Raw genomic sequence first — 24,658 nt, 5'->3', positions numbered from 1 at the left:
TGTCTTTTTGATATTAATGGAAGCAAGTGTCGTGCCTGAGTGATTGAGTTATTTCCTGTGTTCGAAAGTTCGTGTTCACGTCATTTACCCTCCTCTCTGATCACTAACTCCTAAAATTATTGCCATGAAAAAAATAAAATAGAAATGAAAAAAATAAAAAAATTATTATGTACATTTTGTAACAAATATGTTATATTATTAAGCACAGTTATTATTTTATATTTTTAAATTTATAATAATAAAGAATGTTAATAAATATCATTTTTATTTTTTATTTTTACTCAAAAAAATAAAATTATGTTTCTATTTTCTAAGAACTGTAAAAGTTAAAAACCAAAACGTTAGTTAACGCACTCGTAGTGTAACGTGTTTTGCACCATATTTCATAATGTCTTTTTTGAAATTATTTTTCATGATTCCCACCCATCAAAGCTTTTCTTTGTTTGAAATCTTTAATCACAAGTGGCCTCTAGCTACGAACTGCATTACAATTCTTAGGTTTTTGTGCACTCTCTTTCTAAGCGGGTGTATACACACGCACACTTTTAACATACTCATTCAAGTCCAAAATTCACGTAAGATGAACGTCAAACGAGTGACTTACACGATCACCCTTTCGCGAATGCATGTTATCAATCTTTATATAAAAGTCATTCAACATCTATCTGAATCAACGACCACACACCACCTTACCTCTTAGGGAGTGTCACCTAATTTTATGCCCTCAAAATCATCCCATTGACTACTACGTACCCTCTGTGTGTAACCATAATTCATACTTTATTTTTATAAAAATCCCAACACCACAAGTTACGTACACACACATATCTTTGTACGTGTAAATTCATGCAATAAACATTAATTTGGGCCAGGTGTAATTTGTAGTTGGTGAGACACACTTGACCTCCCGTGACCATAATGGGTCATTCTTTTACTGTTTTCTTGAATGAGTTATGAAGAACATACCAACGACGTGGATATGATTCTTAATAAGTAGTAGTTAATACAAATTATATGAATCTTATTAAAATAAAATATGAATCTTAAAAATATAAAGGGTAATTTCACTCTTTCCAATAAAGACACGGAAGATTAGGTGCGAAAAAAAATAATTATGTTTGAATTTTTTAATAACTCCCTTAATTATATTTTGTACATAATATCCCTTAAATTATCACATTTAATTACAAAATGCCTCAATGTTTGGACTATATTTCATTAAATAACTAATAATGTCATTTCTTATTGAATTACACTCAACTTCAAGGGGTTAGCCTAGTTGACAAAGACTTGGGTCTTGACGCCTCATTAAATATCATGTTACAAGATCGATTCCTGTTAGGTGCAAACAATTCTTTGGAAGGGTTAAATTAATTGTTTAAATAAAAATTCTAAGTAGAAAATTTTAAAACAATTTAATAAATTTCTTAATTTTTCATGAATATATTATATTAAAAATAAGGTATTTTTTATTTAAATAATTTATTAATTTTTCATCAATATATTGTATGAAAAATAAGGTATTTTCTATGGTAAAAATGTTTAAACCTTGTATAATAAATTTTATTATAATAAATAAAATTTTAGCAATAAATCAATCATTTAAAAAAATGGTATTTACAAATCTATTTATTTATTTTTTCATTTTTATGATAAATTGATACTAATAATAAAATTAAGTTAAATATAATAATTAATATTTAGATAAGAGAAAAGATAATAAAAATAATTTGATAAAAAATTTAACGAGAAAGGATAAAATAGTCTTTTTGTAATGGATTGTCCTTAATTGCAGCAAACTAATAGTTCAGGAGGACAATTTTTAGTTCATGGTGATTATTTGTAAAAAAACAATAGTTTAAAGGGGTTTTTTTTTTGCACTTCACACTAACATTTATAAGTCTTTTTAATTGACCAAAATGATCATTAGCGAAAAATAAATAAAAGCCAAACTTTACCACCACCACCGTCCACAAGCACCCCTAAATTAAGACTACCACCATCCACAAGCACCCCCATAGCCATCCCTTGCAGTCGTTACCACCATCACCACCAAGAAAGTTGTCGTTGCTGAACCCCCGGATCTGGTTTTGGCATCGATATCATTGCCGAAGACAAAACCGTTTTCACTGTCAGAGATCCCATTGTCTTTCTTGTTGAAGTCTCTATATCGCGTCGCCGGACAAATCTAGCCTGGGATTGCCAAATATGTTATTGTAGGAGCCTTAACATCGTGTCATAGGAAAAATCTAGCATGGGATGGTGCAATCTATTCTGTTTCTCGTCGAAGCCTCAACATTAATTGCATAGCAGTTGGAAATGTCTCTAGCCATCACCATTATCTAGTCCGGTGGTAGCCTTTGTCAGAGCTTCCACTAGTCGTCGCAGATATTGGGAAATTACGGTTCAATCACAAGCTTTGGTTTAGTGGTGTTAGCATCGATGTGGTGGTGGTGGTAGTGGTGGTGATGTTGAAGTCTGATGTATATGGCATTGGCGGCCACAATGATGGAGTTTGGCTTTTTCTTTTTTTTCTATTTTTTGCTAATGGTCATTTTGGTCAATTAAAAGGACTTATAAAGGTTAATATAGTAATTTAATGATTTAAATGAGTTAATTCATAAATCAAAGGACAATTATATACTCTTATCATGGTTGGGGGTGGTATTGTTCAAGTTTGCAAATCTGGGGGAGATTGGATCACACCTTCCCTAAGTTGTATCTACATGTCCTTATTGCAAACTTGGGGGTGTGAGTGCAAATTATCCAAAAATAAAACACGGAGATGAAAGAGTTGCAATACTTACATAATTATATAACATATTATATGTGATTCTTTTTTTCTTTTCTTTTCTTTTTTATATTTTAATTTTACTCATTTTCTTTATAATATCAAGAATGTAATTCTTAATTTGTTTAAAAATTAGGGTATTCGACTTGTTTTTCTTTTTTGAGCTCTATATCAATTTTCTATTAGCACATTCAAAATTACACAACATGTTTAATTAAAATTTCATATATTAAGATTATTTCAAACATGAATACAATAAATTCAGTTAAACGGATTTAATCTGGTTATAAGCATGTTAATTACATTGGATAATGGAGTAAATAAAGAAGATAAGATAACTAACGACCATTTAGGAGGAAATTAAAATTATAAAAAAGTAGATTTAGGTTGTACTCTATATAATACACCTCTTAAAAAGAGGTAGAATTATTTGCGTTTGGAAGTGTCCGATTCCAATAAAAAGTAAAATTGGTGTAAATGGGTGGGTATGTAATACTGCACAATAGTTTAAGGTCAGTGGGCAAGTACTCATCCATTACAATTGGTATCTAAGTCAGATCTAATTCTTGATCTGTGTCACCGTCAAATGCCTAGTTAGATGGAGTCTGGGTCACTCCGAGTTGGCAGGGTGACCAGTCGCAACAAGAGCATTATGAGTTCTGGGTGGGAAAAAATATTAGAGGTGTCCTACAATGAATCTGGATGAGAAGTAAAATAGATAGAAAAATAAAATTGATATAAATTGATAGATATGCGGCATTGCCTGATATAACAAATAATTAGAGTTAACAATTGTAGACAGGGCAAAGATAGACATATCAATTGGAGTTGACAAAATTATCATTCAACCACAATTAAGTCAACTATAAATTTACTTATTTTTGTTTATATTTATTTTTCATATACTTATTTTTGTTTAGAATTATATTACAATTTTTTAAGTATATTCCATAAAAGATATTGAGTGAGCTAAAAATTCCATTCATTTGTTATTGACCCATTTTGGATTTATTTATTTCTTTTTTAAATTGAATCACTGTGATTTGTAACACGTGAATCACCGTCCATCCATTCATAAAACACCAACTTTCTAAACTTATTTTAATCAAATGATACATGAGGTGAAGGCATTGGATAACTTTCTTGTAAACTCTTTCCGTCACTTTCCACGAAAATGAACCCACACAACCGCCACAAGAAACCAAAAGCCAAGAAATGGTTTCCTCACGCTCCAATCGCGCGTGCATTCCAAATAAAAAAGATTACTACTAAAAAAACACTGGAATTCATTCACATTTTCCATTACAGTACATTCTCTGATTCCCCAAATATTCTTAAGATTTACAGAAGATTTTTTTCACTGCCTCATCATCGTACACTCCGCCACTTCAATTTAACCCCCACGCCCCCCATTTACTGTCTCACAATGTCACACACACGTATATAAATATAGATGTAGACACACGTAATGTATCGTTGGTGGTGGTGGTGTTGTCCCACTAGTCTAATCTATGCCCCCATTGACGGCGATGAAAGGTGAAGCACAAAACCTGTTTCCAAACACAACCCTGAAGATGAGGCATAATAAGCTCAACGGCTCTCCTCGTAACGGCGTTAAAGGATCAATGAACGGAGTCGGATACACCACCACCAACAACAACAAGAACAAGATGGGGAATAGAATGGGTGGTCTGTTAGCCAATGCTTCGTTCATGAGTTGGAGGCCCAGGGATTTATCCGCTGTGTTGAAGTACCATCCCATACCATGTGTCTTCGCTGCATCACTCCTCTTCTTCATGTTCGTGGAGTACACCCTCCGCATGATCCCACCTTCATCCCCACCGTTCGATCTGGGCTTTGTGATTACGACACCACTTCATCGTCTTCTTGCTTCCAGACCCGCTCTCAATACTCTGCTAGCCGGACTTAATACAGTATGTCTTATATATGTGTGTATTGATTTGATGTTTAATCAAACATGCAATTACATATTAGTGAGAGAGACGTGTTGGATCTGAGTTTGATTTTTGTTAATTTTGATTAGTGGGGTTAATTATTGAATTTCTGTTTTTTTTGGGTTGTAATTAATTAATTTAAAATTGTGAATAGGTGTTTGTGGGAATGCAAACGACCTATATAGTGTGGACGTGGGTGGTGGAAGGGAGGCCAAGAGCAACCATATCGGCGCTGTTCATGTTCACCTGCAGAGGCATTCTTGGTTATACGACACAGCTTCCTGTGCCTCAGGTGGTTTTTTAATCACTTTCTCTCTCCTAAATTCAATTTCAGTATATATATGTATATATATTCATATATATAATTTTTTTATACCTCATGCCCTTTGATTTTAGTATTGTTGAAAGTTCTCCTCTTTGATTTTAGTATTGTTCTGTCAAAAAAAATTTTAAAAAGAATTTAGTATTCTTGAAATTTCTCCTCTTTGATTTAGTATCGTTGAAAGTTCTCTCCTTTTGATTACTTTGAAAATGTTAATTAAGGTGATTGATATCTAATTAATTTACTTTAACAAATTAATTAGCCAGATCCACTCCTATTGAGATGGGTTTAGGGTGGTTTGATTGGAAACAGAGTGAGCGGGTAAAAACCCACACGAGTGTGGAGCGGGTTTGGGGTACTCCTGTCCCACTGTTATATTGAATAATTACTTAAGCACTCCTATATATTGCTAAGGATGTGTTAAAATGCCTTTTCATGGGTTAAAATACTAAAGGCCTAATGTCTAACATTTCATTAATAAATACCTTTATTACTGTTTCATAAATAAATAAATGTTAAACGGGTCCGGGTCTGAACGGGTCTTTTTGTAAACAACTTTAAATGGGCCTAGCCAGAATTAAATCAAGGACAATAATGTCATTTCACATTAAAAGTGGAGTACATTTGTCATTTTTTTTTTTTTTTTTTTTTAAATAATAATTCTTGCTGAGCCTAACCTCGTTAATTTGTTGTTATTGCCATTTATTTCTTTCATGGTACTCACGTTTAGATATTCCAATGACTTGCTTCAACTTTTGGAACAACTCTCTAATAAAGACTTTGGTCTACTTTTTTGTTAGAACTGTGTTCATCCCAATTTGATTTTGTCCAATTTGTAAAATTAAGCGAGATGATTGCATTTTCCCCAAACATCTAGTTTTTCAGATAATTGCTTACTACATATAGAACCAGGGAGTTAAAGGGGATATATATATATATGTGTGTGTGTATGTGTGTATGTTTGAAAATCAAAAGAAAACAATGCTTTCAATGCATAGTTCTTTAAACTTTTTAAGTTGCAATTCGATTGGAACAATCAAATTTTTTATTGGAGAAGTATTTTATTATTATTATTATTTTATGTTTAAGCTATCTCCTACCTCGGTTGTGCTTTAAATGCAGATTTTCTTTGAACATTTTAAGTTGGGACCGAAAAAGGAACAATTAATTTGTGATTGAAGAAGGTTTCTTTTATTACTTTTCATCTAAAACATCTGCTACCTCCTTAACTCGGTGGTTGTTTAGAATGAATATAGGGACCAAAAGTCAATATTGTGAATGCAACACACAGTTGCATTCTCTCGTAATCAAACCGAAAAAACATAACACCTTCCCTCCTCTACTTGTCACATACATTACTGTCTGAAAATTGAAATGAACTTCATTAATGACACTATGATGGATGAAAATTGAACCCTCAGCTGATTGACAGGGATTCTTGGGTTCGGGGGCGGACTTTCCGGTTGGGAATGTCTCCTTTTTCCTGTTCTATTCTGGCCATGTTGCTGCATCGGTGATTGCATCGCTAGACATGAAGCGGATGCAGAGGTGGGAATTGGCGGGGACATTCGACACGCTCAACATTTTACAATTCGTGAGGCTGCTGAGCACAAGGGGCCACTACACAATTGACTTGGTGGTCGGCGTGGGAGCTGGAATTCTGTTCGATTATTTAGCTGGAGAATATGTGAAGAGCAAGAAAAAAGCAGAGGCAAAGAGTACTACTAGTCCTACTGGTAATGGTAATGGTAATGGCAATTGCAGCCTCTGATATCCCTTATGTTTTCATGTACAGTTAAGTTGTATCAAGTAGAGTGCCTTGAGTCTGTTTAGTTACTGTCATGTTAAGTGTATGAAAGTCTTATCAAACCCATCTCCCATGGTTTTTCTTCTTCCACATTTCCTCTTGAACAAGCCCATTAGCGCCTGTTTTGTTCCGTTCTCTGAAAATTAAAAATTATAAAATTGTGCAAAATTTGTTTGGATGGCAATTCTTGACACTGTACCAAAGGTTGTAACCTAATGGTACTTCCTCGTTTTCTACGGTAGAAGGTTGAGGGTTCAAGTCCCCGTAGGAGTAAGTGTGTGTGTGTTTCTTTTCTAAAAAGACCAATACCTGGATGGCCCTTGAAGCTGCTAGGGTTTGATGCAGGGCATAGCACTAGAGACTTTTGCAGTGTTCTAAACATGGATAAGAGACTATGCATGTGCTACTTTTGATTTTAGTTCTTCAGAATTGCCATTTTCTACTTTCTAAAGTTTAAAGTTATAGCAAATTAACTAGTAGCCATAATTAGGATTAAAAAAACAAAAGTGAGAGAAAAAGGGCATATCTTTCATTCAAGATATCTAGATGGTGGTTACCACCAGTTCCTGTATTTTTTTTTATTCACAATTTAAAGGAATGCGCATATGACCGCAGGGTCATATGCATCCAACGAAAACCAATTGAAACGGATACCACTTGTTGAGAGGTGTTGAAAGTTAGATGATTCTTTTATTTGAAATGAAGACCACTTGTTGAAAGGTGTTGAAAGTCAGACGATTCTTCTATTTGGTGGGGTGCTGATTCTAACTCCAAAATTGTGATTTTACAGCAGCATCAGAAGCTGCAAAAATATCTGACTGAACTTTATTTTGGATCTCCTTTACCATTTTCTTATCTTTCAAATGCCCTAATTGGCATGCTTTAGAATATCTTTCCCTACATATTCAATATCCGCTAAACTATCAAATCATTGGTGGAAAAGAATCCAACCAAATCAAGGCAAAGTTTGTATTCAAACAAAAAAAAACAAGATCGGACTAGAAAACTTATCTCTGTACAAGCACCTTTAAGCATATAAGATTCACTGTAAATCACAAGCAAAGTGACGATGAAAAACTGATATCATATCTGCAACTATAAGTACGATAAAATTGTACAACAGCTAGCAAGCAAGCAACTCCGGCAATCTTCCGGGATAACAAGGCACTGCCTTACTAACACTGTAAATAAGATGATGACTATGTCTGTTCACCAAGAATTTCACATAGAAGGTTGAAGGATAAGGATGTGGTGAAGTTATTCCTCTGAATCTACGTAAATTGGGCATGATCCATCATCTACATTAGCCAGTGGGTTGTATAAAGGCGAGCTTGGATCGGTGCATCCAACCACAAAATCAAGATTGCAGCGATCGCCCTGCATCACTTAAAAATTAGATCCGCCACTACATCTTTGAGAAATAATTTATGAGACAACACGAGTGAAGATTTCACTTACTCCTTCAAGAGTTAAATTGCCCATTATAGCACATCTATCGACGACAATGTTTGTGTCTGGATAGATTGCTTTCTCACATGCACCGTCCTTACTCAATTCCTTAGCCAGACCCTGCATTAAGACTCATAGTCAGTAGTAATTTGTGTAGAAATGAAGAAAAACCAACACGAGTTTTCTTTCCTTTAACCTCATTGATGAAGTCAATTGGTTTGTTCTGCAAAGGCTTTGGTACTTGAAACTGCAGTCTATAGGGACCATCCCACTCACCGCCATTTGTGAATGAAAAGATCAAATTCAGAGCTGCAACACGATGGTAGGTAGATCATGAGGAGAAGAGGATAACATTTCCGGGCAAGTTTTGAGTTTGTGAAATGTTAAATACCATGCTTGGGAATACAGATCTGGATTGTATAAATGGGTGGATCAGCTTTGCCTCGTTTTTTCATGAGCATTGCCCTAGGCTCGCCGCCACACATGATGGGCTGATTAAAACCTCCTGCAGAACGCAAGGTTAACAAGTCACTAGTGACATTCCATCATTTGTGCAGCACTTAAAAGCAGACATTCTATCATGCATAGTTGCGTTTTTTTTTTCAAAATTCCAAGCTCCGACATCAATTACATATCTTTTTTCTCAACAGAAATTTCATTATTTTGTACTTGAATAATTTGGTCTTGTTTTGTAATGACATTATGTGTATCTGCAAATACCATTGAAAGCAATTCCGAAATCTTCATTTGGAAGAAGTTTGGCTGCAGCTGGATTATAGAAAAGCTTCAGCCTCTCTCCCTGTCAAGTTCGAAACTGAATTAATAATGCAAAAGGTCAAACCGAGAGAAAATGGTAGAGTTCTTAAAATCAGCTGCAATTCCAAACTAACATACAGAAGTAGGAGGAAGACCATTCATAGTTTTCCAGTACACAGGAGCTCTTCCTAGGTCAAACTCAGCCCATGTAGGAAGTGAAAACCTAAAAAAATTAAAAAAAAAAATGATACTTCAATTTTGCAATAAAAGAAGTTTGCTTTGAGAAGGAAATGAAAGTAACTAGCAGAGAGTAGGGAGACATACTCTTTGATTTCCTGCATGGGAGATGTTGCAACAGCAGCAGCAGCCGCGGCCTTTACTTTTCCGGTAACCTTAATCGATTTCCTCTTTTTCGAAGAATATCTTGGCAGTTGAGCACCCATATAATTACTAGCTGTATCAGAATATATAAATTTGTTATACACAATTGTTTAAATTTGAAATTAACCTTTAGCTACCTTCTTCATTTGATGTTCTGAACAAAAAACTCTTTTATGTAAGGGTAATTGTGGCAGGTGGGTTGTAAGCAGCTATACATGCATCAGATTTAATTGAAATTGTTGTCCTACATAACTACCTATGCATGAGTAGTGGTTTCAATATAGCTACAGATAAATCAGATTTAATGAAGAAAAAAAAACACAGATTGTTGAAATTAGATAAGATAATTGGTTGGTATATAAGACTATTGCATTGAGATTGATTATAATGCACTATAATTTCCTCTTAAACTACTGACTATCAACCACATCCAAAAATCATTTGTGAGTCCATAAACAAACTTTTATATATTCAACTTATAATTTTCATATGCATATAACTTTTATTATTATTTTTTTTTTGGGAGGGGACATGTAACACACAATTTATGAATCGGATTGTGTGGTTTGATCCATAAACAAACTTCCATATATATATATATATATATTCATGTTAAAACTTCCATATCACATATGCATAAAACTATTATTTATTTATTTATTTATTTTTGGGGGAGGGGATACTTAACCCCAAATCTAAACTTGAAAGCATATAATCTGCAATCTTTAAAGCAAAGGAACAAATTTACTTTTTGTAGTTACAAATAATCAACCCATATGAAACTTAATTCAAACATATGCTATTAATCTATTAGTTTCTAGAATTCATCAGTTAATATCCCATGAAAATTTGCAAGAGAAAGACCCAAAGACACATACTGTATGTAATTGAAGAAGAGGAACTGGAATTGGCACCGGACACAGAAGTAGCAGCACACAGTACTTGCGTGGATGAAGCAAAAAGTGAAGCAGTTGTCGCGGTCGCCATTATCACACACTTTCAAATATAATGTGTGTGTTGATGCAGGGAAGAGAGAGAGTGCTGAACCCAATTCACTGCCTGGGCAAGATAGTTTAATTTAAGACGGCTGGGAGAGGTTTAGAGAGAGAATGATAGCATGTTTTAGAGAGAGAAACACAACCACAAACACAAATCTTGCAGAAATATCTCTACCATATATGTAAATCTACAAATACGACAAACCCGAAAATTAACTTTGCATTTTCGTGACACCCAAAATATCCTGGTCACAATTTGCCACTCGTAATACCTTATCATGACCACCACGCCACGTACTCTCTCTATCTCTCTCTTATTCTTTACTAAATTTGGGTTTGAAAAAATATCCACCAGACAATGAATATTACCAGAAATACACACGAAATACATATATGTATTTTATATATCACCTAGTCCTCTTATTCTTCAAATCAAGATGGCTCTGATAACACCACAATCCAATGCCAAACCCTTCTCATTCTCATCGCATTCCACAGTCCCTCGCCGTAGTTTACCCTCCACACACCATAACAACAATGTAACAAATAATAGTATTGGTAATAGTAGATTGTACTGTGACTTCAAAGGTTTTGGCCGTTTGAACAGAACAAAAATTTACAGTACAAGATCAGATGAGTCGAGTTGTGGAAGAATTATTCTCTCTGATGTGGTTGTGAAGAGAAAGAGGAACGTGTTTTGGGGTCGGAAATGGACTTCGCTGGATGCGGGTATAGCTGGGGTGGTTGTGGTGATGCATTTACTGTGTGTTTTTGCACCATTTGTGTTCAATTGGGGAGCTTTTTGGGTGGCTGTGGGGTTGTATGCAGTGACTGGGCTTCTGGGTATTACTCTGTCTTTTCATAGGAATCTTTCTCACAGGAGTTTCAAGCTTCCCATATGGCTTGAGTACCTGTTTGCATATTGTGGTGTTCAGGCACTTCAGGTCAGTGTTGGTATTTTTAATTGTAATTAATTGGGTTGGTTCAGTTTTTGTTTCAATCTTGTTGTGATTGATGATGATGTGATTTTGGTCTAGGGTTTTTGAATTTTAGGTATTTTTGATTTTGTGTTGGAATGCAGGGGAATCCAATAGATTGGGTGAGTACACATAGGTACCACCATCAATTCTGTGATTCTGAGAAAGACCCACATAGCCCAATTGAAGGATTTTGGTATAGTCACACGAGTTGGCTCTTTGATAAAAGCTCTGTGGTTGAAAGGGTATGCATTCATACTCTTTCTCTGTCTCTCTCTCTCACACACACACTAACACACATGGTAATTGATGTTTTGCCTAACTATTGCAATGGAATAATACTTGCAGTGTGGAGAGCCCAATAATGTTGGGGACTTAGAGAAGCAGCCTTTCTATAGATTTCTTCAAAGCACCTACATTATACATCCAATTCTGTTTGGAGCTGTGTTATATTCATTGGGAGGATTTCCCTTCATCGTGTGGGGAATGGTAAGGAACAGAATTCTTTTTAGTACCTTGCAAAGCTTTTTCTTATTAAAATGATTTTTTTCTTATTCAATTGATTTTTCTTTCCCGAAAGTTCAAGCCAACGCACACCACCTACACAATGCCACTTCCGGGAGAGAGTACAATTTAATATATTTGGTTGAAAGTTGAAATGATAAACGTCTCTAGGAAGATTTTCTACCCAATTAGCAGCGTCTCCATTTTGTTTTTTTCCTACGAGAACTTGAACCCTTGGCGTTCCCATTTGTGAATCACTTCAAACCATTCAATTAGTGGGTGAAAGTTGTGGTTATGATGATACGAATGTAAGATTTCGAATCGTGTTCTTGCTGGGTGGATTATGACATTTTGTCTGCCTTAGGACAATGGATTGTGACATTTTTATCTGCAAGATTAGGAATCTCCAGCAAGTGTATGCTACTAGTGCCAAATGAGTTGAGCAACTAGAGATTACATGGGTTCCACATGATGTCATCTCATCAACATTTATTGATCATTTTTCCTTCTATTTGATTTATTTATTTATTTTTAATTCTGAAAAGCATTTTCCTCCTCCTATAAATGAATGCTTATATGAACACTTTTAACATGTTGTATGTAGGGAGTGAGAATTGTATGGGTGTATCACATCACTTGGTTAGTGAATTCAGCTTGCCATGTCTGGGGAAGACAGGCATGGAACACTGGCGATCTATCTCGGAACAATTGGTATTGTGTACTTAATTTCGACATGCTTGTTTTTCGTTGTTATTCAATCTGTTGGGATTTGGGAGTTATACAAATTCTCTGGATTTGAATTGCATGATCAGGTGGGTGGCAGTGCTTGCATTTGGAGAGGGTTGGCATAACAATCACCATGCTTTTGAATACTCTGCTAGACATGGACTCGAATGGTGGCAACTTGACATGACTTGGTATGTGGTGAGGTTGCTTCAAGCTATTGGATTGGCCACTGATGTCAAGGTTCCAACACAGAGTCAGAAGCAAAGGATGTCTCTCAACAATGGAGGCATTGCCTTTTAGATTTTCTTTGTTTTTGATGGCATATTAGCCTAGGCTCTGTTTTTTCTGTACTGTTAAAGACTCTTAAAAACTTGATTGAATATGGCGAGCGACTCTTTACTCTTGCTGAAGCTATAATTAATGCATAAATGATACAAATTTTATCCTTCTCTTGTACTATTAGACTTTTACAAAGATAAACTCTTGGCTACATTCTCATAAAAGGAAAACCACAAAGAAAATGGTTGCTAGTGGACAAGAAGGAAAACAATAAATCTTTCAACTACTCAGGATGTTTTTTTTTTTTTTCCCCCCTTCATTTTCCTGGCAACCAAACGAAAAAGAGAAAGGGAAAGAAGTGTTAAGTGAAAGCCAAGCATCAGACTTGCCTATAGACAAATACATTTCTTCAGTTCACCATCTTTACTTTTCGTTGCTTCATCCAGGACAGAGCCAAGATTTTAAGTTGGGGTGGGGTGCATGGCGTAATACACACACACAGTAGTGTTCAATTACTCTCTCGAGTAAGAAATTTTATACTCACTTTTAATTGTAACCTTATGATCTAATCCTACGGCAATTAGTTAATTGACTTTTATTTTCTTCATTTTAAGAAACTTACATTTTCTTTCCAAACCATTGAAGAAAAATTACAGAATTAGACCATTTATTAAAAGAAACAAAAATAAAATAATTTGACTATTTTTTTGTCTGGGTTTCTCTGTCCAGTAAAAAAACACTTCTTCGTCACTACCGGTTGAATAAACTGAAACCAAATAAAATTAATCAAAAGAGATAAATAAAATGGCCATTAAATAAAAATTACTTGAGAAGTATTGATTATAATTAAAACTCAAATTTCAATATTGATCCATATTTTATACTCGGCTTAATAAAATATTTTGAATTTGTTCAATATCTAATTTAGAATTCGAAGACTACTATTGGCTTTATAAATTTTTTAGAAAAATCCTACAAAATAACTCTTAATATATTATTATATATCTATCTAAATGTTCTTGGTGTTTTTTTAATTTTTTGGTAAATTAAATGTTTAAAATGTTGATCGGTAAAAGCATGCCTAAATATGTATAATATAATTGCAAATCCCAAGTTTTTCAATAATTTATCAATAGAATTGATAAAGTGTGGAAAAAAACTAAAAATGACGGACTTTTAATTTTAGATTAAATTTACTTCGTCTAAGTGGCTGCTTGCGAATTTGGCAAAAAATAGCCAAATTATTTTATTCTTGTTTTCTTTAATAAATTGTCTAATTCTGTCATTTTTCTTTAATGATATTTAATGGTGTGGAAAGAAAATGGAAGTTTATTAAAATAAAGAAAATAAAAGTCAATTAACTAATTGCAGTAAGATTAGATCGTAAGAGCTACAATTAAAAGTGAGTATAAAATTTCTTGCTCCCAGGGAGCAATTGAACATTACTATATATGAGTCCTGATCTCTTGCTCCTTATGGAGTAAGAAAATTAATCCACACTTTCTATATACACTGTTAGATTAAATCTAACACTTTCTATATACACTGTTAGATTAAATCTAACGGTTATTTTTCAAACCCACATAGTCTTCCCTTGTAGCACAAAACCACTCTCACCCTATATTTAGTTTCTATATTTAATTTTACTATTACCACAGGTCATTACCAAAATAAAAATAGAAACCTTTGAAAACAAAATGATCGATGTTTCTTTGAAAGAGAATTGATAGGTATTAGCTAATGACAAATGATTACTTTCCATAGATAAGGTTGTGAGAAGAGCTTCACCTATTTTTTTGAAGTTACCTTGTTATTTCTGAGGTAGATTCTACAGTCCCACCATAGTCAATACATCATTATCATCTAATAATCAAACTTACAAATTCACAGATTCAATAATGAATTTCACCAAATGCCCAATTTAAAATTGAAATAGAAAGAATTTTTGTTCAAACTTTAAATGAAATTTTTTTACATTGCAATTCCAATGAATCAATTCGATATTCCAAAATGTTACATCACAGTATATTTGTTGGTAAATTTTACTTATACTAAAATTGAAAGATAAGGGTTGAAAGATACTAGTATTATTTTTCTTTCAAAGAAACATCTTTCAAATTTTTAGTAAAATATACCGGTTTTATTTTTATTTCAAGGATTTCTATTTTTATTTTGGTAATTACCTTTTATTGTTACAATAAGTGGTAATGGTAAAATTAAATAAAGAAATTAAAAATAGGGTGAGAGTGGTTTTGTATTAAAAGGAAAGGTTATAGTGAGTTTACAAAATGACCGTTAGATTTAATCTAATGGTCTATATAAAAATTTAACGATTTATATAAAAAGTGTTGATTGATTTTCTTGCTCCATAGGGAGCAAGAGATCATTACTCTAAGTTTCATATATTTATAATTAGGTGTATCCTCATAAGGGGTCAATGTAGGTTACCCAATTTTAAACAATCACTGCAGAAGCTTCATTCATGGACAGTAAGGACATCACATTAAGGATAGTTTTTTTTACACAAATTAATAATCCTAAATTGGTTACAACTCTCTTACTCTTTAAATTAAAATTATTCGCTACACTTACAAAACAAAGTAAGCTAATCTAACAGCAGAGTCCTAATATATAATGCAAACTTCCCAAAACAATTTTTTTTTTTTTTTAAATAACTATATAAAGAGACAAATACCAAATACGTATCTGGACATATATATTTATTCATAAATCCAATTATATATATTGTTTTATTACTATTATTATTATTATTATTATTATTTTATTAAATTCATAAGGGTAATTTAATTGTATATATTATTTTACTAATATTATTATTATTTAATTGTATATATTATTATTATTATCTTACTATTAAATTCATAAGGGTAATTTTGACATGTAAAATCATTTTTCTTTCACTATCTTGCTATCCAAACTAATTAAATAATATTTTATTACAAATTTCTTGTTAACCAAATGCATAATAAAAAATTAATTTTCTTTTCTTTCACTTCACTTTTTTTATTTTTTTTATTTTCCATCATCAATTTCTAACTAACCAAACAGACCCTAAGGTAATCACGATTTAATAAGAAATAATGTGTTGCTTGTTTGCTTGTTTTTTTATTTTTAACTGCGAGAGGTAAAACAATTTACTCATATACATTGCCTTGAGGTTTGAACTCATGATTGACCTCTTTCGAAAATATTATTATGATAGTCATGTTGAGTTGATATTTTTAAATTTGTAAAAAGTTAAATAAATTATTTAATACATATTTTAAACTTTTAATCATCTATAGTTAAATATGGAAAACGAAAGGGCCTTAACCTTATGGTATAACCTTCCCATTCTCCTTTTGAGAAGTAAATTATTACCATAAATCTATTGATTTTTTATTCCTAATGTTAAAAATTTAGTTAAATAAACTATTTATATATATAAATAATTGACATAAAGAATCAAAAATCCGCTGTAGCCACTTTATATGTCTAAAGTGAAAGATTCGGCTCCCTAATGGGATTCCCGGGTTCGAGTCCCGGCAGCGGAAGTTCTTTTTGCAAAACAATTGTTTCTTTTTCCAAACAGCAGACGCATATGGTGGATTGTGACATTTTTATCTGCAAGATTAGGAATCTCCAGCAAGTGTATGCTACTAGTGCCAAATGAGTTGAGCAACTAAAGATTACATGGGTTCCACGTGATGTCATCTCATCAACATTTATTGATCATTTTTCCTTCTATTTGATTTATTTATTTATTTTTAATTCTGAAAAGCATTTTCCTCCTCCTATAAATGAATGCTTATATGAACACTTTTAACATGTTGTATGTAGGGAGTGAGAATTGTATGGGTGTATCACATCACTTGGCTAGTGAATTCAGCTTGCCATGTCTGGGGAAGACAGGCATGGAACACTGGCGATCTATCTCGGAACAATTGGTATTGTGTACTTAATTTCGACATGCTTGTTTTTCGTTGTTATTCAATCTGTTGGGATTTGGGAGTTATACAAATTCTCTGGATTTGCATTGCATGATCAGGTGGGTGGCAGTGCTTGCATTTGGAGAGGGTTGGCATAACAATCACCATGCTTTTGAATACTCTGCTAGACATGGACTCGAATGGTGGCAACTTGACATGACTTGGTATGTGGTGAGGTTGCTTCAAGCTATTGGATTGGCCACTGATGTCAAGGTTCCAACACAGAGTCAGAAGCAAAGGATGTCTCTCAACAATGGAGGCATTGCCTTTTAGATTTTCTTTGTTTTTGATGGCATATTAGCCTAGGCTCTGTTTTTTCTGTACTGTTAAAGACTCTTAAAAACTTGATTGAATATGGCGAGCGACTCTTTACTCTTGCTGAAGCTATAATTAATGCATAAATGATACAAATTTTATCCTTCTCTTGTACTATTCAACTTTTACAAAGATAAACTCTTGGCTACATTCTCATAAAAGGAAAACCACAAAGAAAATGGTTGCTAGTGGACAAGAAGGAAAACAATAAATCTTTCAACTACTCGGGATGTTTTTTTTTTTTTTTTTTTCCCTTCATTTTCTGGCAATCAAATGAGAAAGAGAAAAGGAAAGAAGTGTTAAGTGAAAGCCAAGCATCAGACTTGCCTACAGACAAATACATTTCTTCAGTTCACCATCTTTACTTTTCGTTGCTTCATCCAAGACGGAGCCAAGATTTTAAGTTAGGAAGGGGTGCATGGTGTAATATATATATATATATATATATATATATATATATATATATAAACATAACAAATACAACTATAAAATACAAAAGGAGAAAGAATAAAATTATTTAAATATACACGTTAAAAAGAAAAATTTTGTGGGTGTCACTTATTAGAAGATGACGTGACATGTTGACAAGTCAATACAACCCTAGTCAAATCCTTCGTGACAATTTAAAAAGTCAAAAGCCTCGAAAGATCAAATTTCAAACACTCTAAGCCCTAGCATCACTCCGAACCCATCAAGTCTCGAAAGATCAAATTTCGAGCACTCTAAGCCCTGGCATAGCTCCAGGCCCATCAAGCCTCGAAAGATCAAATTTCGACCACTCTAAGCTCTGGCATCGCTCCAGGCCCATCAAGTATCGAAAGATCAAATTTCAAGCACTCTAAGCCCCGGCATCGCTCCAAGCCCATCAAGCCTTGAAAAACCAAACTTCGAACACTCTAAGCTCTAGCACCGCTCCAGGCCCACCAAGTCTCGAAAGATCAAACTTCGAGCATACAAAACCCTAGAATCGCTCTAGGCCAAATAAGCCTCAAGAAATCGATCCTCGAGCATCCCAAGCCCTGGCACTACACCAGGCCCACCAAACCTCGAGAGACCAACTCTCGAATACCTCGAATCCTGGTGTTATGCTAGACAATACTGCTTTGAAAGGCTGGAACTCCTTAGCATGTGATGAAGGTAGGATCTTCATGTTATAGGAATCCATGTTTGGGAAACTTAGGAGGATCTTGAATTGGTGGATGAGAAATCAAGAGGTGCCTTCGCTCTCGAGGCCCATCGTCTTGTTAATTGTATATATATAAGTTTCATATACTTATAATTAGGTGTATCCTCGTAAGGGGTCAATGTAGGTTACCCAATTTTAAACAATCACTGCAGAAGCTTCATTCATGGACAGTAAAGACATCACATTAAGGTCATGGGTTGATGCAGAAATCCATGAAGTCAAGTTGTCGCCATTAAAGCATTTGGGTTTTTTCCTTCAAGTTCTCGAAATTCTGGTATCTCTGTTGACTCCATAAATGTACGTGTGTACATGTTGTGTATCATGTCAAATGGCAAGACTATGAACTATTGACTTATTGGAGAAGCTTCTTTTCAAAACAATTGATTTTTTTGCTGAAGTTTACTCTTAAAAAAAAAAAAAATGTCTATCAAAAGCAAGGCAATTGTGTAATACTAATAACATTTTGCCTTGCATTATTAAAAAATAATAATAAATAAATAAATAAAAATAAATTATATATTGAGTTTAAAAAAAAAAAAAGCCCCACTTTAAACCATACACCAGATTATAATCTAACAATACTTTCGTACATTTGATTTTCATTTCCCTCTTTGTTTATATATGCAATGCATTTTATTACCACCATCCACACGATCAAGTTGAAGAATGGATGAAGAAATCCTAGTCCAGGAAAATTTTCCTTCATTTTCATGGAAAATCACCCTCCTCATAAATTCTGGTTCGGGTGGGAAAATATCAACTATTTGACGTCCATATATATATACAAACGCACACGTACATATTTATTGGCTATGTGGTCTTCAATGGATGCAAGTAGTCAAAAAAATAGGCGTGACGTTCATTTTAACCATCAATTTAGGAGGTGTTCTAGTTCAACAAATCTAATACTGCTCACCGTTTTAGTGTTAAGGGGAAGATTAATCAGTTGGGACGGTGGGCTACAGTTGACATTGATTTTTTTTTTGTTGGTATTAATTACCCACCATATATTCTGCAATATAGTGATCTTATTTGGCCATTGAAAAAAAGGAAATCAGATGATATAGAGACTTTTAGTGGATGGTTCATACGTTTGGTGGAATGTGGGGGGTCCACGCCAACTTCAAATTGTGGCCACTAATGAAAGAGGACCCGGAGGCAGTCAAGCTGGCCTGATTATATCCGGAGTCCTCCGCTCCTAATTAATTGCATTCATACCCCTTAGGTTATGAATTAATATCATTTATATGCGGGTGAACCGTTTATTTAGACAAAGATAGCATGATTTTTCAAATAATATATTTACTCTTAATTATTTAATTTAATTAATTCACAAAATATTACACCTTTTTAATTGACGAAACTACCCTTCCTCTCTATTTACCTAAATCTCTACACTTTTTTTTTTTCCCTTTGGGTTGCTTTTTGTTTAGCCACCGGCTCCCTCTCTCTCACATTCCCCTCTCTCCGTTGTTTATCTTCTCTCTCTTTTCCGGTAACTCATCCACAATACATGCTTCTGATATGCCTGCGACCACTCTATCTCGATCATTACACTGACATCACCCAAATTGGTCCAAAGGTGTTATCTTTTGCTTCAATATTACCACTTGCTTCTTGTCACTAAAAAGCCCTAATTTAATGGTGACGTGATCACGACCAGCGACACCAAGGATGTCGGCAGCGTCTTACGCGGAGCACGGATACACACCTCTAAAATTGACAAAAAATTATTTGTAGTTAGGTGGAGATGAACTAACATGGTTTGAACAGACGAGCACCGGAAAGTAGCAAAGCCGGTGGCTAGCGAATTGGCGGCGAGATTACCTGACTAGGTGAGCACATCTATGGTGGATGTGTAAGGCTTCCTCACATGAGTGTCATCGGAAATACCGACCCAATACTAAAATGTTACACCCGAACACAGCTCTTTCGTACCTCTACTTTACTGCTGCTTTGACAAGTTCATATGGGTTGGGCTAGAAGCCCAATTGAGAGGGGTGGCTAGGGAAAGTCCCCAAAATTAAGGGGGAAAACGTGGTGGCGTGGTGGTGGGGGGTTTATTTTGTCCTGTTGTGGCAATGGCTAGGTTTTGCCATGGTTGTTTTCAAATTTTTTTCCACTATTATGGTGGTGGTGTAGTTGTGGTGGTTATGGTGATGTATAGGTTATCTGGTATTTCAATTTTATTTTTTTCTATTGTGGTGGTAGTGTTGTTTCGGTGTGGTGTGGGTGGCGGTGGTGGTTCTTGTGTAGTGGCGGTGGTGGTTCTATTGTGGTGGCGTAAATTAATATTAAAAATAGAAAGATTAATGCAATTACCCAAATAATGGGTCATTTAGTTATATTAAAATTAGTTAGAAAGGGCATTCAAGCCATCTCATGATAAAAAAGTAATTGTTGACTTATCAAAGGGCATTTAAGTCTTTTTATAGGTTGGGAGGGGGTATAGCTGCAAGATTTTAAAAGTTTTGGGGGTGTTATTGTCCAAAAAATGTTGACCAGCTACTGAGTGACATTGACAAATACCTTAACGGACGTCAATGCAATTAACCCTATATAATTTGTATAGGCACCACCAAACGTGGTCATAAACTAAATATGATACTTTTATGAACACATATAGTCACGGTGCTTCAAAATTCTTAAACTATTTGGGGAATTCAACCTTTTATGATAATGTGTTTTTAAATTTTTTTAATTGTATTTATAAGAGTGAATTTTTAAATTTATCTTTATTAAAAGATAAAGGAGTACTTCGTTATTACTCAGGGTTTAAAAAAAAATTTGCAAAAATAGGATTTAAACCTATGACCTCAAGGTTATGGGCCTTACAAGCTACCAAACTGCTTCACTCCACGCTTTGAGAGAACAATCCCCCACTCACATAAATGTAGGGTTGCAACTATGGTAGGTTGAGCAGTATAGCTCAAGTCCAACCCAACATATGAAATATGCAGCCTTAACTCAATCACCTGCTTAATCCGAGTCCAACTCATCCTTTTATTTTTTAACTCGGGTGAGATGTTAGGTTACAAAGTTGGGTTAATACGGAGTTTAGGAAGGATGATATTTACCAAACTTAACTTTAAGAATATAGTTTCTTTAATGATATATATATATTTTTTTTAGTGGTAGAGAATGAATTTTCAAATATATTCTTCTACACTGGAATTATTTTTATAACTTTAAGACAAGGAGGGTAAATTAAGAATAAAAATAATAATACATTGAATTTTGAATTGAAATAACCAAAAAAGAAAATGTTAACAATTTTGTAGGACGGAGAGTATTAGAAATCGGAAAGACTCCACCTCAAATCAAAACCAATTCTAATTAAGTTCAGAGTGGGATTGAGTGAGAGCCTGATATTGCAATTGAGGGGCCTAGTGGCCGATCTACCAAGGACGGAAAGCAAGCATACCTATAAAATCTAAAAGTCAGAAAATGAATGTGAATTACCACAGCGACAAACTAAGCTTTACAATACAGAGTAAGATGATTACCATGATTCTCTATAAAGGAGGTAGCTTCTCAGACAAATCCCAGTGAAAATCAGCGTCTTGATCTTGGCTTAAAAGTCAGTCTTAGCTCTATTAATAGCAGATTGGACCCTTAAGAGCGGAGGGGGCATCTCTCCATTTGAGACTTTGGGTTTTGTAAGTCCAGATTCAAATTTAATTGTAAAAATTAGTTGTCTAATTACCCAAAAAGTCAGGTTGGAATCATTGACTTCGAACTGCCCAATTCAAGTTACACCTTTACATAAATGTAATCGGATGTATTCCGAGTACAAAACAAGTGTGTGTATATATATATATATATATTATCGACAGGGAGGAAAAAGATGGAGTAGTCTAATCTCGACTCACACACGACTCAAATAATGCCTCTACCAACTGTCCTGCCACGCTCACCCAGAACAGTACTTACCATGTAAATACGAAAATCCACTGTATAGTGTACATTTACGTATGAAAACCGGCATAAGAGCTCCATACGTTGGGGGTCGGGGGTCTTGGATCCAGACAGTACTTGAAGACTTTGTTTGTTTGTGTGTGAGAGAGAGCGTTGTTCAAGATATCTATATACAGCCACGTGTCTTGGCCGAGTCTCCACCGTGTGCATTTTTTCTCTCTCTCCTCTCTGTATTTCCTTCAACGTTTTCATCACATTTTCACTCTTTTAAGATTCGTACTAGATTTCACTGCCCCGCACACACAAACATATTGTATATTATATTATTAGCAATTGAAAGCTACCAATTTCAGAAATTGAGAAAAAATGAAAAGTGGCGTTGTAGTTGTTGATGACGAGTTCGCATACGAAGAAGAGACCCATCTTACTGTTCACAAGACCTCTCTCTTCTTCCCCGGCGATGGCTTCACCGCCTACAACCCGAAAGGCGACCTCATCTTCCGAGTCGACTCGTACGGCACCAAGCCCGAACTCGTTCTCATGGATCCCTCCGGCCACTGCCTCCTCACTGTTCGACGAAAGGTAAAATAAATATAATATATTTAAAATTTTAGTTCAAATTAGATGTTGATTTTGTGCTGAGTCTGATAACAAGTGCACAGTTGTGAGCACTGAATCGTTATTTTCAATTTATTATCCAAATTTTTTGAATTTAAATTCAAATTCGGTGCTCCAAACATTGTATAATTGAATTTGGAGTATCAACGTATTTAAATTTAGTATTGAATTTGATAGAGACCGAGTTTGCATCAACGGTGGGAAGGGTTTTTGGGGGAGAGATCGGAGGGCCAGAAACCGATCTTCAGTGTGCGGAGGTCGTCGATCATTGGACGGTCGAGCGTGACGGTGCAAATGTACGACAATCCAGGCGAGGAGTACCAGATCGAGGGATCGTTTGGGCAGCGATGTTGCACGATATACAATGCGGCGAAGGAAACGGTGAGTGAGATCAGACGGAAAGTGGATGCGTCGACAAACGTAGTGCTTGGGAAGGACGTTTTCTCACTCTGCATTAAACCCGGCTTTGATAGTGCGTTTGCCATGGGATTAGTGCTGGTTCTTGATCAAATTAACGGTGATGATGATGGCGATGATGGTGGGCCCGAAGTCTACCCCACCAATGAAGATTCACCTTTCTCTTCTTAGATTTCTTCTCATTTTCATTCCATTTTCATTACAATCTGGGATTTTTTTTGGTCATTATTTTAGTGCCAAAAAAAGAGAAATAAAACGTATACAATAAAAATCTAAGAATTTCAAAAAAAAAAAAAATTTGTAATGATTTGGATCTTTATTAGTAATGTTAATATTGTTTTTAGAAAATTTGAAAGGAAAAAATATTTATAATATTCTTGTGTCTATTCTGTGGGTATGATTATCCAGTAAGTCTATGAGACTGACTTGACTGAATGCATGGTTGAGGTTGTGAAGATTGCATTATTCTTTAATTTGACTTTTATTTCTGACCACTTGGGCAATGCATGGAAAGTATAAATTTGTTTTATACTGTAGACGACTTCATATATATATATATATATATATATATATATATATAGTTTGAGCTGGCCAGAGATTGAAATTTCAAAGTTTGGTGAAATTATTGTTGACATATTATTAGCAGGGATATGTTTCTTCACCTCCAGCATTGAATGTCTGTGTTTTATTTATGCATATCGTTCTTCGTCTTACCTAAAAAAAGAAAATATATATACACACACGTTTTCATTAATGTTTAGATCTGTCATATCTCCTTAGATGCACTAGAGAAAAACTGGTGCGAGGCTGAAATGATTTAGGCCCAGCATTTCTGCCAGAATGCTGGGCTTGAATAGCCACAATTCTTGGGATTACACGAAGGCAAAGTTAATTTTATATTTGGGCTTAAGTTTTAAAAAGCGCACTAGGGATTAGGGTTTGGATATCCCTAATCCTAATCCTAATCCCTAGTGCGAGTCCCTTTTTTTCATGTTTGCAAACCCAGGTTTTTAAGGGGCCATTGTGCCATTGTCCCTTGGTAAGGTTCCATGCAGAGGCAAGTATGAATTTTGAAGGAGTATTATTATAAAGGGGTTCATAGGAGCTAAAAAACACTGTTTGGTTTACGGTCCAAGTGGTAGTGCTATTTGAAGGCCCTATTAAAAGCTATTAGCCTTAGTTGTGAACGAATTGAATTGTTCGTGGATAATTTAAACCTGACTTGTGATAGTTCATTAGGTAAATGAGCTGAAACTCGGTTTTTTGAGCA

The 24,658-nt window shown here is 34.6% G+C and overlaps 4 protein-coding genes and 1 long non-coding RNA gene across 5 annotated transcripts; 4 read left to right on the top strand and 1 right to left on the bottom strand.

Moving 5' to 3' along the window:
* Nucleotides 1-4,228: 4,228 nt before the first annotated feature.
* On the top strand, nucleotides 4,229-7,059 carry LOC132284480 (phosphatidylcholine:diacylglycerol cholinephosphotransferase 1-like). The gene is made up of 3 exons (XM_059786591.1): nucleotides 4,229-4,725; nucleotides 4,901-5,038; nucleotides 6,501-7,059. The coding sequence occupies exons 1-3, from the start codon at nucleotides 4,303-4,305 to the stop codon at nucleotides 6,837-6,839; spliced, it is 900 nt and encodes a 299-aa protein (XP_059642574.1). The 5' UTR covers nucleotides 4,229-4,302; the 3' UTR covers nucleotides 6,840-7,059.
* Nucleotides 7,060-7,939: 880 nt separating this feature from the next.
* On the bottom strand, nucleotides 7,940-10,613 carry LOC132284481 (protein POST-ILLUMINATION CHLOROPHYLL FLUORESCENCE INCREASE, chloroplastic). The gene is made up of 8 exons (XM_059786592.1): nucleotides 10,340-10,613; nucleotides 9,405-9,534; nucleotides 9,219-9,303; nucleotides 9,045-9,123; nucleotides 8,716-8,829; nucleotides 8,521-8,633; nucleotides 8,334-8,444; nucleotides 7,940-8,252 (listed from the first exon to the last, which is right to left on the bottom strand). Exons 1-8 carry the CDS (start codon nucleotides 10,446-10,448, stop codon nucleotides 8,133-8,135), a joined length of 861 nt encoding a protein of 286 aa, XP_059642575.1. The 5' UTR covers nucleotides 10,449-10,613; the 3' UTR covers nucleotides 7,940-8,132.
* A 192-nt stretch (nucleotides 10,614-10,805) lies between these two features.
* On the top strand, nucleotides 10,806-13,111 carry LOC132284478 (palmitoyl-monogalactosyldiacylglycerol delta-7 desaturase, chloroplastic). Its single transcript, XM_059786590.1, has 5 exons — nucleotides 10,806-11,403; nucleotides 11,541-11,681; nucleotides 11,785-11,925; nucleotides 12,545-12,651; nucleotides 12,753-13,111. The coding sequence occupies exons 1-5, from the start codon at nucleotides 10,897-10,899 to the stop codon at nucleotides 12,964-12,966; spliced, it is 1,110 nt and encodes a 369-aa protein (XP_059642573.1). The 5' UTR covers nucleotides 10,806-10,896; the 3' UTR covers nucleotides 12,967-13,111.
* A 3,445-nt stretch (nucleotides 13,112-16,556) lies between these two features.
* LOC132283348 (uncharacterized) lies at nucleotides 16,557-17,352 on the top strand. The gene is made up of 2 exons (XR_009472010.1): nucleotides 16,557-16,892; nucleotides 16,994-17,352. It is a non-coding gene; the product is annotated as an uncharacterized LOC132283348 (long non-coding RNA).
* A 4,948-nt stretch (nucleotides 17,353-22,300) lies between these two features.
* On the top strand, nucleotides 22,301-23,845 carry LOC132285524 (protein LURP-one-related 12). Its single transcript, XM_059787713.1, has 2 exons — nucleotides 22,301-22,935; nucleotides 23,149-23,845. Exons 1-2 carry the CDS (start codon nucleotides 22,720-22,722, stop codon nucleotides 23,557-23,559), a joined length of 627 nt encoding a protein of 208 aa, XP_059643696.1. The 5' UTR covers nucleotides 22,301-22,719; the 3' UTR covers nucleotides 23,560-23,845.
* The last annotated feature ends 813 nt before the right edge of the window (nucleotides 23,846-24,658 follow it).

Source organism: Cornus florida, unplaced genomic scaffold (genome assembly GCF_030987335.1).
Source record: "Cornus florida cultivar Cherokee Brave unplaced genomic scaffold, ASM3098733v1 CherokeeBrave_3.0.0_Hap2_Chr11, whole genome shotgun sequence".
Classification (NCBI taxonomy): Eukaryota; Viridiplantae; Streptophyta; class Magnoliopsida; order Cornales; family Cornaceae; genus Cornus; species Cornus florida.
Note: the sequence above shows the minus strand (reverse complement) of the source record. Positions and strands in the feature narration are given on the sequence as shown.

Excerpts from the sequence above, each read along its gene's own strand:
- LOC132284478 (XM_059786590.1), top strand. The coding sequence starts at position 10,897 with ATGGCTCTGATAACACCACAATCCAATGCCAAACCCTTCTCATTCTCA. Across the intron at positions 11,404-11,540 it reads GTGGTGTTCAGGCACTTCAG|GGGAATCCAATAGATTGGGT; the intron begins GTCAGTGTTGGT and ends GTTGGAATGCAG. Across the intron at positions 11,926-12,544 it reads CCTTCATCGTGTGGGGAATG|GGAGTGAGAATTGTATGGGT; the intron begins GTAAGGAACAGA and ends TGTTGTATGTAG.
- LOC132285524 (XM_059787713.1), top strand. The coding sequence starts at position 22,720 with ATGAAAAGTGGCGTTGTAGTTGTTGATGACGAGTTCGCATACGAAGAA. Across the intron at positions 22,936-23,148 it reads TCCTCACTGTTCGACGAAAG|AGACCGAGTTTGCATCAACG; the intron begins GTAAAATAAATA and ends TGAATTTGATAG.
- LOC132284481 (XM_059786592.1), bottom strand. The coding sequence starts at position 10,448 with ATGGCGACCGCGACAACTGCTTCACTTTTTGCTTCATCCACGCAAGTA. Across the intron at positions 8,634-8,715 it reads GATCTGTATTCCCAAGCATG|CTCTGAATTTGATCTTTTCA; the intron begins GTATTTAACATT and ends ATCGTGTTGCAG. Across the intron at positions 8,253-8,333 it reads GCAATTTAACTCTTGAAGGA|GGCGATCGCTGCAATCTTGA; the intron begins GTAAGTGAAATC and ends TAAGTGATGCAG.
- LOC132284480 (XM_059786591.1), top strand. The coding sequence starts at position 4,303 with ATGCCCCCATTGACGGCGATGAAAGGTGAAGCACAAAACCTGTTTCCA. Across the intron at positions 4,726-4,900 it reads TGCTAGCCGGACTTAATACA|GTGTTTGTGGGAATGCAAAC; the intron begins GTATGTCTTATA and ends AATTGTGAATAG. Across the intron at positions 5,039-6,500 it reads CACAGCTTCCTGTGCCTCAG|GGATTCTTGGGTTCGGGGGC; the intron begins GTGGTTTTTTAA and ends GCTGATTGACAG.